Raw genomic sequence first — 13,795 nt, forward strand, 5'->3', positions numbered from 1 at the left:
TAAAATAAATTTGATTCATAAAAATCATTAAAAAAAATTTATATTTTAAGGAAACTAATTTTTCTTTCTTGAAGGGGTAAGTTTTAATGCGTTTGACCAGAAATAATTTTATGCTGAACGTAGCCACAGTTTTGCCGGTGCATAGAGTTGCCACACTTTGAATTTTGTTATACAGAGATGTCCGCCATTGTCGCGTCGTTCGTCCAATAAAAAGTGAAAAATCGTGTGGCATAAAACCAATTCAAATTGTGCGAATTAGGTAAAATTTCAAGCCGAAAACTGTGCAAACTATTAATTTGTGTTGCATCTAATGTGTGGGAGCCATTAAAGAAGCGCCGCAAGCGATATAATTACGTATTTTGACATGTGCAAAAATATTGGTGCGCGGTGTGAGAGAGAAAGCAATAAAGCTGCGAATGGCTATTACATCTAGAATTTAAATGCATTTTATTTAAACTATGTGCAAAATATATAGCTGCATAATGCTGACATATGTGAGTTAACGTTTGCTACGAATTTTAGCATATACTTTTAGATTCAGTGCTGTGTAAATCGAGCGTAAACGTACAATCAAAAAAATGGCCTCGCCCTCGCCGGCGAACAGTCCGATGCCGCCACCACAGGCACCCAGCCCAATGGCGCCACCCTCGCAAAGTCCTGCGCCCTCACCGCATAGTCCTTATGCACATCAGCCGCCGCCACAAGGTCCACAACAAGGACCGCCTCCAGGTGCACCACACATGCAAGGACCGCCACCACCCGGGCATCCACCTGGACCTTATGGGCATCCCATGCAACATGGCCCACCAGGCCAAGGTCCGCCAGGTCACCACATGCCACCACACCACCAGGGCATGAGTATGCGCACAAAATATTTCAGTTTTAATTGACTGCTTTAATCACTAGCTTAAATTATTTACAGCGCCGCACATGGGGATGCAGATGCCGCCAAACGGACCCAACATGTCACCAATTGGCTACCAAACACATGGAATGCCGCCAAATGTGAGTACCATCGCTTAGCCTAAGAGAATGTGTAGCCCTTGATGCCGTCAGCCTGCTTGATCAATTGTATAACCTCCTGAGCCAGTGACTCTCGACCAGCAGCCACTAGTTTGGGCTTCATAACATCAAACTCTCCACCGTCCGTCTGATGTACCACGCCACCTGCTTCGCGTACCAAGAGAACGCCTGCGGCTACGTCCCAGGGCTTCAAGTCATCAACATGATAAGCGTCCAATGTGCCGCTGGCCACATATGCCAGAGAGATGGCAGCGGTGGCAAAGCAACGCGTCCTGTAGAATTAAGATATTTTAAATTAGCTTATTTTGCCAACGCTTAGTACCTACCCTGCGGCCAAGGAGCCCAATTTGTAGGCACGCTTCAGGTTCTTATCACGCCAGGCAGCCACATTAATTAGTGTTATTTCATGACCAACAACCGCGCTAGAGATCTGCAGATGATAAGCGGCTTTAAAGGAATATTATACACGTTATCTGTTACATATACAGACCGTTGTTGCGCCGGAAACTCTAATGGGTTTCCCATTGAGAAAGGCACCGTGTTCGCTCCATGCCGAGTATAATTCATTTGCGGCCGGATTGTAGATAATGCCCACCACTAATTGCTTGTTGATAGCCAAAGCTACTGAAATACCGCAGATAGGCAAACGATGTATATAATTTGTAGTGCCATCGATGGGATCAATGATCCAAGTAGGCGCATCCGTTAGCTCGGGCAACTGCTTGGCGGTCGCCAATGCCTCCTCGCCCACAATGCGCGATTCGGGAAATGCTCTTAATAGACCCTCGGTTAGCTTAGCTTCAATTTGGCGATCGTAGATGGTTACAAAGTCAAAGAAGTCGGATTTCACCATAACCTCTTTTTTAGATTTGTTGTATCCCTGCTCAAATATGCTTCCACACTGTATAACCAATTCCAGTGCCACATCGTAGTACTCCTTGAGCTTAGTCTCGCCCAGATTGGTGTTCATATCTACAGCTTTTGTGAGCGCAAACAGATTTATAGCATATATGCAGATTAATTTATATAGTATTTTTAACATTTTGTCTATAAACAGAAACTAACAGTGTGATTTGCCGACTGCCAAGCAACTAAAACTGGTTTATATGTATTGCTATTTTTATTGTATCTTCCAATCATAAAAGTAGCAAAGCTTTTTTGGACAAAAAGCTTTTGGAGAGCCAAAGATAGAGAGTGAAATAATCGTAAACGTGAGAGAGCGTTAGATTGAACTGTTTATTTTTTTTGTATGCAAACTTTTCTTTATTGTTTTATTTGTCAAGCTTTAATTGTTTTCTGTTTTTGTTTAATTGTTTCTTTGACACATTCTAATGTTCGTCGCCTCCCACCGATTTCTCTTGATCAGCCCTGCGCAGCACATCTTCAAGTTCTTTACGTAGTGCTTCGGTGCCGGCGCATATTAGATCCGGCTTCATAATGTCAAAGGGACCGCCAAAAGGATGCGTTAGCACACCGCCTGCCTCACGCACCAGCAGTGAGCCTGCGGCACAATCCCAAGGATACATGTCCTCAATATAGAATGCATCCAAATTACCCGCGGCCACCATGCATAGCTCGTCCACCACGCACGAATAGGCCAGCGTCCTAGCATAATTTAAACAGCAAACTATTTAGCACTTTTAATTGTAAAGTACACTTTGCTCACCGTCTGGCCTGCCTTCCCACATGGTAAATGCGTTTGATGTGCTTGTTAGACTCTTTGTGCACATGCAGCAGTGACACTTCATAGGCTACATTGGCATCCCCCAAGCGCTGGCAGTTGCTCACATGTATGGGCTTGCCGTTGCAGTAGGCGCCTTGACCCAGCTTGGCCGTATAGACTTTGTTCTGGGCAGGATTGTTCATTATGCCAAGCACAATTTGTTTGTTTATTGAGAGTGCAATGGAAACAGATACGTGTGGTATTTGTTTGATGAAGTTGGATGTGCCATCAATGGGATCAATGATCCAGGTTGGCGCGTCTGTTAGCTCCTTGGACACATTATTATTCTTAGCGGTCTCCTCCTCGCCTATAAATTTATGCTGTGGATATTTGGCCAGTATGGCATTCATTAGAAACTCTTCGATCTTATTGTCATAGTCGGTGACCACGTCGTAGAACGCGCCCTTGATGTCCACTTGCTTCTCCGTGCGCTCATACCCTTCGAGCAGTATTTCGCCCGCTCTAATGGCCAGCGGATAAATAAACTTGTACAACTCCTCGATTTGACTCTCCATTTTGTTTCTCTATTTGTAAACTCCTTTAAGCGCGCTTCGCTGTTCACTCGAGCAGTTAACGCTGCCAACTGAGCAGTATGCAAAGCTCCATAGTATTTATTATCAATGTGAATCAACTTACTTGTATGTAAATTTACACTCACATTTGTTGACTTTGAGCTTTACTTGGCGATCAGCAACGCACTAAGAGATCACAGACAACTGAAGTTGAGTAAGAATTGAGATCAGTTTTTATACACTTTTAATGAGGTCTTATAAATTAGCAAGGCAATGAAGTGCGTCTCAACTGAGCAAGTGAAACATTTATGATATTCAAAATACAATAAAGTTGTTGACTTTTAAATAGTTTATATCTTATGCGAGAGTATAAGCTGTGCGGTGTTTTATGGTAGCTGCTTTTATCTCATTTCGTCTAACAACTACAAATATAATTTTTTTTTATCAAAAGTCTGCCAAGTAGATACTAGTATAACTATAACATAGGTTGTCTGGTTGGCAAACCGCAACGAAAATATTATTTCTTTAACTTGTGGTTTAATACACGTTTGTTGTCCTCAATCATTGGTGATTATAGTTTTATTTGAATGTATATTCCGTAATTTGGTTAGCCTCCTCTATAAGGCTGATGGCATTTTTGCAGAGCTCCTCTGTGGCAGCGCAGACCAGATCAGGCTTCATGACATCAAATTTACCACCATATGTATGGCATAGAGTGCCACCTGCTTCTCTCAGTATAACAGCACCAGCTGCTATATCCCACGGCTTAAGATCCTCCACATGATAGACATCGCATTGGGCTGTCGCCACATAACAAAGCGCTAGGGCGGCGCTGCCAAAGCTGCGCGTGCTGTGGTGCATACAATAAAACTCTGTAGCAATTGCAGTTTAATTAATTTAATTATTAACTTACCAAGTTGCATTGGAGCCGAGCTTATAAATGCGCTTGATATTCTTGTCTCGCACGCGAGCTGCATGAATGAGAGAGATCTCATAGGCGACGACCGCTTGACGAATCTGCAGAAATACAAAAGCTTTCAGACTTGTACAAAACAATTTATTTGAGCGGTCGGCGCTCTCTCTTCTCAACATAGAGCGACAGAGCAAAAACAAAGCGCATTGTTATTATAACTTTGATGTTTTTTTCTGATTAACTTTTTGCTTGTTATACTTTACTTATGTGCATATTTCAACTGTTATATAATCAACGCTTACCGTTGTTTTCTTGGATGTGCTTATGCGTTGACCATTCAAGTAAGCACCATGACCTTGCCAAGCAGAGAACAATTCATTTGCCGGCGGATTGTATATAATGCCCACAACGAGCTCTTTCTTGATGGCCAAGCCGACGGAAATGCAACAATGTGGTATGCGATGTACGAAATTCGTGGTGCCATCTATGGGATCTATAATCCAAGTGGGTGCATCTGTCAGCTCCGCTTGACGTTCACTAGTCGCTGACTCTTCTTCGCCTATGATCAGCGATTCGGGAAACGCCGACGTCAAACCTTGTATTAAAGTATCCTCAATTTGCTTATCGTACACTGTAACCAGATCATAGAAATCCGACTTGACAACATAATCTGCCTTGGGCTTGCTATACCCCTCCATAAACAGTGGTCCACATTTTTCCACCAGCTTCAGCGCTACTTCGTAGTATTCCTTCAATTTCGCCTCGCTCACCATTTGGATGCTTGTCTATGACTTGTCCAAATATCACTGGCCACTGCTCAGTGCGAATATCTGAATTGCTATATAAAAAGCTTCAGCCAAAAGCTAAAAGTTAATAAACACACACACGCTCACAACATTGAACTTTGCATTTGTGTGCGTTGTATTCTAATGCGATGCGTTGGGATTTTAGTTTTTTTGTTGAGTTTGCATGATAGCGCGAAAAGAGTAATGTTTACTTATCTCCTAAGCTTTTTAGATTGCAACTGGTTGACTTATATGTACTATAAACAGTTGTTTAGATTTTGTTTACATTTTTTTTTTATTTTATTAGTGAGTTCGCCAGACTTGTTTGTTTTTAAAGTCAGTCAGCGTTGAATTAAAAGGTTTTATTTTAAATGCGAATGCCTTAGCTTGAGATCAATGTACTGAATAACATATACTAGACATTTTCAAATTAAATCAGTATAAAAAGCCATAATTTATTTGCAACACAAATTTTAAACATTTAAATTCTTCCTCTAAGTATGTGAAGGTCGTCTATTTACTTAGCTATTCCATGTTCACTGTATACAAATTGTTTTTATTAGGTCAATCAGAACAAATTAATGTATACCTGATTAAAAGTTTTATTATTCTACAATCTATTCCTCCTGCCCGACAGACTTTGCTTGGTCTGCCTTTCTTATAAGTTGCTCAATTTCTAGACGCAAAGTCTCCGTTGAGGCGCATATTAAATCTGGTTTCATAATATCAAAAGCGCCACCATAGGGATGGGTCACAACACCGCCGGCTTCGCGTATAAGCAAATAGCCCGCAGCACAATCCCAAGGATACATGTCCTCAATATGAAAAGCATCCAGGTTGCCAGCGGCAACCATACAGAGTGAATCCACCACAGCCGAATAGCCCACCAGGCTAAATAAATTAAAATGAGCTCGGAAAAATATAACAATTGTTAGACTCACCGTCTTGCTTGGGAGCCCACATAGTAGATCCGCTTAATGTGCTTATTACGAATCTTTGCCGCGTGCAGTAGACACACCTCATAGGCTACATTGGCATCCTGGAGGCGCTCACAGCTGCTCACGTGTATGGGCTTGCCATTGCAATAGGCACCCTGACCCAACTTGGTCGTATAGACTTTGTTCTGGGCAGGATTGTTCACAATACCAAGCACAATTTGTTTGTTTATTGAGAGTCCAATGGAAACAGATACGTGAGGTATTTGTTTGATAAAGTTGGAGGTCCCATCAATGGGATCAATGATCCAGGTGGGTGCGTCTGTAAGCTCCTTGGACACATTATTATTCTTAGCGGTCTCCTCCTCGCCTATAAATTTGTGTGTCGGATAGGTAGCGAGTATATTGGAAATAAGATATTCCTCAATTTCGTTGTCATAGTCGGTGACCACATTGTAGAATTCATTGCACTTGAGCGCAACTGATTTCCCAGCATTATTATAGCCTTCGAGCAGAATTTCACCCGCTCGAACCGCTAGGGGGTATATAAAATTATACAGCTCCTCAATTTGCAACTCGCTTGTCATTTTCTCAGTTATATCTTGACTGGTATTGCTCTCTGATAAGCGACGTGGGTTGTTAACCGCAGCGTTGTATATCGTCAACTGAGCATATGCTCATATAGCTGGAGCAATTTTTGAGCGTCGCTGGCTGTGAGCTTTTTACTCTAAATTTTAAAGCGCTGCACAGTGGAGCAAATAGAAAAATATTTCAATAATTAAGAAGCTTTTAATTGGTATCTAATATAAGTCAATTAATTAAAATAATTGTATTTATTTTAATGTTTTTTACATTGCAGGCAACAGCACCACCTGGACAGGGTCCACCAGGTGGTCCGCCCGGTGCGCCGCCAGAGCGTCCTGGTCAGGAGAACTTGCACGCAATACAGCGTTCCATTGACCTGATGGAGGAGAAGGGCTTGCAGGAAGATCCGCGCTACTCACAACTGCTCGCCATGCGCGCCACTTCCAAACATCAGCATCTCAACAACAATCAAGTGACTCTGCTGCGCACACAGATCACAGCCTATCGATTGCTGGCGCGCAATCAACCCATCTCCATGCATATGCAGAAATCTCTGCAAGCGGCGCAGCAGCAGCAACAGCAGCCGCCGCCACCACCGCCAATTGGCGCGCCTGGCATGCCGGGCGGTCCGCCGCCAGTGGGTCAACCGCCCATGCAGCCGCAACAGCCGCCAGCAACGGGCACACCACCTCAGTGTCCAACGCCGCCGGCTAGTCCGTACGGACAGCCCGTCCCTGGGCAGAAAATGCAGCCGGCGCCTCCACCGCATATGCAATCGCAGCCGCTGCCACCGCAGCCACCTTTAATGGGCGGTGCGCCGCCACCAACGCCGCAACAACAACATCAGCAATCACAACAACAACAGCAACAGTTACAGCAGCAACAGTTACAGCAGCAACAAGCCCAGCAGCAGCAGCAGCAGCAACAACAACAGCAGCAGCAGTCGCAGCCGAGTCCTGTGGAGCAGCTGCATCATCAACTGCCAAATGGTGGTAAGCCTTTGGCAATGTCTGGCGTCCAGCCACTGATACCACCAGCGCCTATGGCGCCACAAACAGTACGCCCATCTGCACCTGGGGCACCAGGCACTCAACCTGGTGTGCCGCCAGTTGGAGCACCACGTCCAGGCGGGCCACCTGGTCAGCAACAGCCTATGGCCAAACCCAACCGCATAACCACAGTGGCTAAGCCAGTGGGTCTGGATCCCATAACGCTGCTGCAGGAGCGCGAGAACCGTATTGCCGCACGCATCTCGCTGAGGATGCAGGAGCTGCAACGCTTGCCGGCGACTATGTCCGAGGACTTACGTCTGCAGGCGGCGATTGAGCTGCGGGCGTTGCGTGTGTTGAATTTCCAACGTCAGCTGCGCATGGAGATTGTGCAGTGCACGAGAAGGGACACAACACTTGAGACGGCCATCAACATGAAGTTCTATAAGCGCACCAAGCGTCAAGGCTTGAGAGAAGCACGCGCGACAGAGAAGCTGGAAAAGCAACAGAAGCTGGAGGCAGAACGTAAGCGCAGGCAGAAGCATCTTGAGTTCCTGGCAGCGGTGCTGCAGCATGGCAAGGATTTGCGCGAGTATCATCGCAACAATAAGGTGAGTAGTGGGCAAATTCTAGAAGAGATCTGATTTAATTTATGTATTCGATTGCAGGCCCAGCTCGCTCGCATGAACAAGGCGGTGATGAATTATCACGCGAATGCTGAGCGTGAACAGAAGAAGGAGCAGGAGCGCATTGAGAAGGAGCGTATGCGTCGCCTCATGGCTGAGGATGAGGAGGGCTATCGCAAGCTCATTGATCAAAAGAAGGATAAGCGTTTGGCATTCCTGCTGTCGCAGACGGACGAGTATATCAGCAATCTGACGCAGATGGTGAAGCAGCACAAGGACGATCAGATGAAGAAGAAGGAGGAGGAGGGCAAGCGCCTGCAGCAGTACAAAAAAGAGCTGCTGATGAGCGGCGAGTATGTGCACATCGACGAGAGCAGCATTGCGGCCGATATGCGCGTCCATGTGGTGGAACAGTGCAGCGGCAAGAAGTTGACTGGCGATGATGCGCCCATGCTGAAGCATTTGCACCGGTGGCTTAACATGCATCCCGGCTGGGACTGGATCGATGACGATGACGAGGAGGATGAAGCATCGGCGTCGCCGGAGAAGAAGAAACCTGAGCAGCAACAAGCGGAACGATCAGCAGCTGAGAATGCTGGTGGTGATGCAGACAAAGCCAACGCGCCAGGGGAAGAGGGTTCCAAGGACGTTATTCAGCAAGTCAAGGTTGAGGATGACGAATACCGCACAGAGGAGCAAACCTATTACAGCATTGCGCACACTGTGCATGAAAAGGTCTTCGAGCAGGCCAGCATTATGGTTAATGGCCAGCTGAAGGAGTATCAGCTGAAGGGTCTCGAGTGGCTTGTCTCGCTCTACAACAACAATCTGAACGGCATTTTAGCCGATGAGATGGGTCTGGGTAAGACCATTCAAACTATTTCTCTGGTCACCTATCTGATGGATCGTAAGAAGGTTATGGGTCCTTTCTTAATCATTGTGCCGCTCTCCACACTGCCCAATTGGGTGCTGGAGTTTGAGAAGTGGGCACCCTCCGTGGGCGTGGTCAGCTACAAGGGAAGTCCGCAGGGACGACGGCTGCTGCAGAATCAAATGCGCGCCACGAAATTCAATGTGCTGCTCACCACATATGAGTATGTAATTAAGGATAAGTCAGTGCTGGCCAAGATCGCATGGAAGTACATGATTATTGACGAGGGTCATCGCATGAAGAATCATCATTGCAAGCTGACGCAGGTGCTCAATACGCATTACATAGCACCTTATCGTCTGCTACTCACGGGTACACCGCTGCAGAACAAGCTGCCCGAGTTATGGGCGCTGCTTAACTTTCTGCTGCCTTCCATCTTCAAGTCGTGCTCCACATTCGAGCAGTGGTTCAATGCACCTTTTGCAACCACGGGCGAAAAGGTTGAACTTAATGAGGAAGAAACTATTTTGATTATTCGTCGTTTGCACAAAGTGCTGCGACCCTTCCTGCTGCGTCGCCTGAAAAAGGAAGTGGAGCACCAGCTGCCCGACAAGGTGGAGTACATTATCAAGTGCGACATGTCAGCGCTCCAGCGTGTGCTCTATAAGCATATGCAGAGCAAGGGTGTGCTGCTCACCGATGGCTCCGAGAAGGGAAAACATGGCAAGGGAGGCGCCAAGGCTCTAATGAACACAATTGTTCAGCTGCGTAAGCTCTGCAATCATCCATTCATGTTCCAGCACATTGAGGAGAAGTACTGCGATCACACTGGTGGACATGGCGTCGTCTCAGGTAAGTGCTTTGTAGCAGCTTTAATTTAAAGATTCAATCTCATTTTATGCTCCTCCTCTGCTCATAGGTCCCGATCTCTATCGTGTCTCGGGTAAATTCGAGCTGCTTGATCGAATTTTGCCTAAGCTTAAGGCCACCAACCATCGCGTGCTGCTCTTCTGTCAAATGACGCAGTGTATGACAATTATTGAGGATTATCTGGGCTGGCGTCAGTTTGGGTATTTACGCCTGGATGGTACCACCAAAGCAGAGGATCGTGGTGAACTGTTGCGCAAGTTTAATGCCAAGGGATCGGACTACTTTGTCTTCTTGCTGTCCACGCGTGCCGGCGGTCTTGGCTTGAACTTGCAAACCGCCGATACGGTGGTCATCTTTGATTCGGATTGGAATCCTCATCAGGATTTGCAGGCTCAAGATCGCGCGCATCGTATTGGCCAGCGCAATGAGGTGCGCGTCCTGCGTCTCATGACAGTTAATTCTGTGGAGGAACGTATTCTGGCTGCTGCGCGCTATAAGCTTAACATGGACGAGAAGGTCATCCAGGCAGGCATGTTCGATCAGAAATCCACGGGCAGTGAGCGTCAGCAGTTCCTGCAGACAATTCTCCATCAAGACGACAACGAAGAGGAGGAGGAGAACGAAGTGCCCGATGATGAGATGATCAACATGATGATTGCGCGCAGTGAGGAGGAAATTGAAATCTTTAAGAGGATGGATATTGAGCGTAAAAAAGAAGATGAAGACATTCATCCCGGCAGAGACCGTTTGATTGATGAATCCGAACTGCCTGATTGGCTGACCAAAGATGATGACGAGGTGGAGCGCTTCCACTATCAGTATGATGAGGATACCATCTTGGGTAAGTGCGCTAATTCATATTTTTTCTATAGCGGATAATAAAATTCTTAAAATTCTTAAGGTCGCGGCTCGCGTCAGCGTAAGGAAGTGGACTACACAGACAGCCTTACAGAGAAGGAGTGGCTTAAGGCTATTGACGACGGTGCCGAGTTTGATGAGGAGGAAGAGGAGGATAATGACTCGAAACGCAAGCGACGCAAGCGCAAGAATCGCAAAGAAGAATCCGATGATGATTCGCTTATACTCAAGCGGCGACGCCGTCAGAATCTGGATAAACGTTCCAAGAAGCAAATGCACAAGATTATGAGCGCTGTTATCAAGCACTCTCAGGATGGTCGCACCTTGTCCGAACCTTTCATGAAGCTGCCCTCGCGTCAGCGTCTGCCAGATTACTATGATGTCATCAAACGGCCTGTGGATATAAAGAAGATTCTGCAGCGCATCGAGGACTGCAAATACGCGGACCTCAATGAGTTGGAGAAGGACTTTATGCAGCTTTGTCAGAATGCGCAAATTTACAATGAAGAGGCTTCGCTTATTTACTTGGACTCCATAGCGCTGCAAAAAGTATTCATGGCTGCGCGGCAAAGGATAACAGCAGCAGCGGATGCGGCGGCTGCAGCAGCTGGTGACAACACCAACGATGCGCATGGGAATGGTGGCGGTGGCTCCGACAACTCAGATAACGATGACGATGACGCTGATGATGGCTCAGATGATGAGGAGATCGCTACCACTTCGGCGGCGGCAGTTAAAATGAAGCTGAAGCTTAATAAATCCTTGGCCAGCGCACCTAGCACACCCACGCAAACTTCCTCAGTGGCCAACAGTGGTGCGGCAACTACATCCAAGAAGCAGACGCGTCGCAAGCGCTCCCAGAAGAAATATACCATATCGGATGATGATGACGATGATATGGACTAGCTGCCGCTGGGAGTTGTTTTCAAACACTGCGTTAGCGTAACTAACATCTAGTATTTAGTTTAAACTTGGCAGTTTGTTCTTAAGTTAACTTTACTTTGCGTAATCCCATACCCCGCACAATCCCAAAAGAAACTTCAGTCAGACTTTCTTTTCGCACATATAAAACTCAATTATATATACAAATATATTTAATACAAACATAACATTAATGCACAGTCCACGAACTGTATTTATATAAAAAAAAATACAGAGTTGTACTACAGATTGCAAATAAATAAGTATCTTTAAACGAAGCGTGCAAGTAAGTGTTCGTTGCGTATAAATACATCAAGTATAAGTACATCGTTTTTAAAAATAAATGCAATAAAATAAAATTAAATTATAGTTTGTTTACAATCTACAATAAGTAATGAAAGTATTCATCGCAGAACTCATGTATAGACGTGGTGTATTCCTCGTCGCCGCTGTCCGAATGCCGCAAAGCGATTTTGTGCGCGTTCGCATACAAATCGTCATCGTCAATGTTGACATCATCTACAAAACATTACACATTAGCTGAGCATTTCTTCTGGTCACATAGACGACAGTGTAAGACGCTGTGTCATTCAATCTGATTCATTGAAATAAATATAAAAGTTATATTTATTAACTTTATCTGCTTGCTGACTATCTGCATGCATTACACTTAAACCAAATATCTCAAGATAAGTTTTATTTTATAATGTTTACCACTCCAATATTTGTGGCAAATCTTAAATGCAGTGGGAACAGAAATAAAAGCAAGCGAAGTGGAAAACATTACATCAATCATTTATTTTTATTGCTACGACCCGCCTCACTTTCATCGTTTAATATGATTACAGCGCTTCACATTCAAGTATATTACTCAATTCGCTTCTTGTAGTCCTATGCATTTTTCCCATATACTGACCTGTGTATTTTTGTTTACGGCTTAATCTTAGCTTCGCGCTGGAAAGCACCGCCTCATCACCCAGATCGAGTTCATTTTCTTTGGAGCAGCGCGAGTAGCGTACGGGTGGCGCCAGAAACCAATATGATTTCATGATGCTAATCAAGCCGGGCATTTGACGCAGTTCTTCCACTTTGTGTGGCTGTTTGGCGAGCGCTCGAAACGCTAGAAGCTGTAACGTGACCGACTGCGATGTGGAATTAATCAAGCGTATAACCGACTTAGCAGCTGTAGAGCAGACCATAGGATAGATTTTAGCATGTTGGGGAATGCATGTATAGGCAACGCCCAACGAGCGGCGATTTAGATAGAACTCCAAATAACCACGTGTTCGATCCAGATAGACACCCACTAAACAGCCCTGCGAGAACTTTTGTCCGAAAGGCAGCTGCTCTCCGCAATGTTGTATTCTCCCATTATAGGAGTAGCCCCAAGATTGAGCATTGGTACCCAATGCGGAGACAAAGTGAAATTTAAATTGCTGAAGATCAACATTATCGGTGCCTATACCAAACATCTAGAAAAATGTATAAATAAATGGAATTAATTATGTTTCAGTTAACCTTTACAAACTAGCGGGTTTCTTATCAATTAAGTGCAGGCATTCATTCGCTTGGTTACTGCTTGTATATAGTATTTACTGAAGCTGGCGTCCCCTTTGTCTTATCAACAAGTTGTTGATAAACCTGATCTGAGCGCTAAGCCCTTTTGTGCAGCTGCACTTAATGTGCTCGCACTTACCACATCTGTTCCCGCCAACGCTGTGATGACGCGCATCTCCCAGAAATGTACTTTGTCCTGGTGCAACGGCTGTTCGCCACGCACAATGGCAGTGCCTTGGCTATATGTTGGATGGAATATGATATCTCTGCCGTGGATTTGCGCATCGGCTTCGTTGCTCGCATGCCACTGCCACTCATTGCCATTACCGCTGTCCTCACCGCAACGACACTTGACCATATCTGGAATGTGGGCCTTCGTATTGGCTACGTCTATGGAATTAGGAAAGCGGCAATCGCAAAACCCTGCGCACCGCAGAGACTCCTCTTCATTTCCAATTGGCAGCATGGTGTTGATATGTACTTTATACTTATTCTTGGTTAAGCTCCTCTCGCTAGCGAGGTCGCATGGAAACTGGCTCACGTATCAGCGCACTGCTCAATATATGTATTACACTCACAACTGCATTTACAATGCATCACCATTTGTTTTGTTTACAAATATTTTTT

General features: G+C 45.3%; 6 protein-coding genes across 9 annotated transcripts; 1 reads left to right on the top strand and 5 right to left on the bottom strand.

Annotated features, from left to right (window-relative positions):
* Positions 1–8: 8 nt before the first annotated feature.
* LOC108599505 (ATP-dependent helicase brm) lies at positions 9–11,618 on the top strand. 3 transcript variants are annotated; one of them, XM_017986372.2, is made up of 7 exons: positions 9–76; positions 523–858; positions 923–1,005; positions 6,751–8,076; positions 8,134–9,814; positions 9,882–10,673; positions 10,734–11,618. In XM_017986372.2, the coding sequence occupies exons 2-7, from the start codon at positions 579–581 to the stop codon at positions 11,594–11,596; spliced, it is 5,025 nt and encodes a 1,674-aa protein (XP_017841861.2). In that variant the 5' UTR covers positions 9–76; positions 523–578; the 3' UTR covers positions 11,597–11,618. The 3 variants fall into 3 exon arrangements, with proteins under 3 accessions (XP_017841861.2, XP_017841860.2, XP_017841863.2); XM_017986371.2 differs by lacking the exon at positions 9–76 and adding an exon at positions 130–259; XM_017986374.2 differs by lacking the exon at positions 9–76 and adding an exon at positions 130–259 and having other exon boundaries at positions 536–858.
* Positions 868–2,109, bottom strand: LOC108599510 (inositol monophosphatase ttx-7-like). 2 transcript variants are annotated; one of them, XM_017986377.1, is made up of 4 exons: positions 2,089–2,109; positions 1,514–2,001; positions 1,350–1,453; positions 868–1,295 (listed from the first exon to the last, which is right to left on the bottom strand). In XM_017986377.1, exons 2-4 carry the CDS (start codon positions 1,991–1,993, stop codon positions 1,025–1,027), a joined length of 855 nt encoding a protein of 284 aa, XP_017841866.1. In that variant the 5' UTR covers positions 1,994–2,001; positions 2,089–2,109; the 3' UTR covers positions 868–1,024. The 2 variants fall into 2 exon arrangements, with proteins under 2 accessions (XP_017841866.1, XP_017841867.1); XM_017986378.1 differs by having other exon boundaries at positions 1,514–1,995; positions 2,089–2,103.
* On the bottom strand, positions 2,274–3,347 carry LOC108599511 (inositol monophosphatase 1). Its single transcript, XM_017986379.2, has 2 exons — positions 2,690–3,347; positions 2,274–2,628 (listed from the first exon to the last, which is right to left on the bottom strand). Exons 1-2 carry the CDS (start codon positions 3,259–3,261, stop codon positions 2,352–2,354), a joined length of 849 nt encoding a protein of 282 aa, XP_017841868.1. The 5' UTR covers positions 3,262–3,347; the 3' UTR covers positions 2,274–2,351.
* On the bottom strand, positions 3,593–4,985 carry LOC108599512 (inositol monophosphatase 2). The gene is made up of 3 exons (XM_017986380.2): positions 4,474–4,985; positions 4,172–4,275; positions 3,593–4,108 (listed from the first exon to the last, which is right to left on the bottom strand). Exons 1-3 carry the CDS (start codon positions 4,942–4,944, stop codon positions 3,838–3,840), a joined length of 846 nt encoding a protein of 281 aa, XP_017841869.2. The 5' UTR covers positions 4,945–4,985; the 3' UTR covers positions 3,593–3,837.
* On the bottom strand, positions 5,322–6,546 carry LOC108599509 (inositol monophosphatase 2). The gene is made up of 2 exons (XM_017986376.2): positions 5,898–6,546; positions 5,322–5,847 (listed from the first exon to the last, which is right to left on the bottom strand). The coding sequence occupies exons 1-2, from the start codon at positions 6,476–6,478 to the stop codon at positions 5,574–5,576; spliced, it is 855 nt and encodes a 284-aa protein (XP_017841865.2). The 5' UTR covers positions 6,479–6,546; the 3' UTR covers positions 5,322–5,573.
* Positions 11,619–11,985: 367 nt separating the features above from the next.
* LOC108599508 (SPRY domain-containing SOCS box protein 3) lies at positions 11,986–13,732 on the bottom strand. Its single transcript, XM_017986375.2, has 3 exons — positions 13,308–13,732; positions 12,528–13,083; positions 11,986–12,130 (listed from the first exon to the last, which is right to left on the bottom strand). Exons 1-3 carry the CDS (start codon positions 13,632–13,634, stop codon positions 11,994–11,996), a joined length of 1,020 nt encoding a protein of 339 aa, XP_017841864.2. The 5' UTR covers positions 13,635–13,732; the 3' UTR covers positions 11,986–11,993.
* Positions 13,733–13,795: the final 63 nt, after the last annotated feature.

The sequence above is a fragment of the Drosophila busckii genome, chromosome 3L, assembly GCF_011750605.1.
Source record: "Drosophila busckii strain San Diego stock center, stock number 13000-0081.31 chromosome 3L, ASM1175060v1, whole genome shotgun sequence".
NCBI classification, from domain to species: Eukaryota; Metazoa; Arthropoda; class Insecta; order Diptera; family Drosophilidae; genus Drosophila; species Drosophila busckii.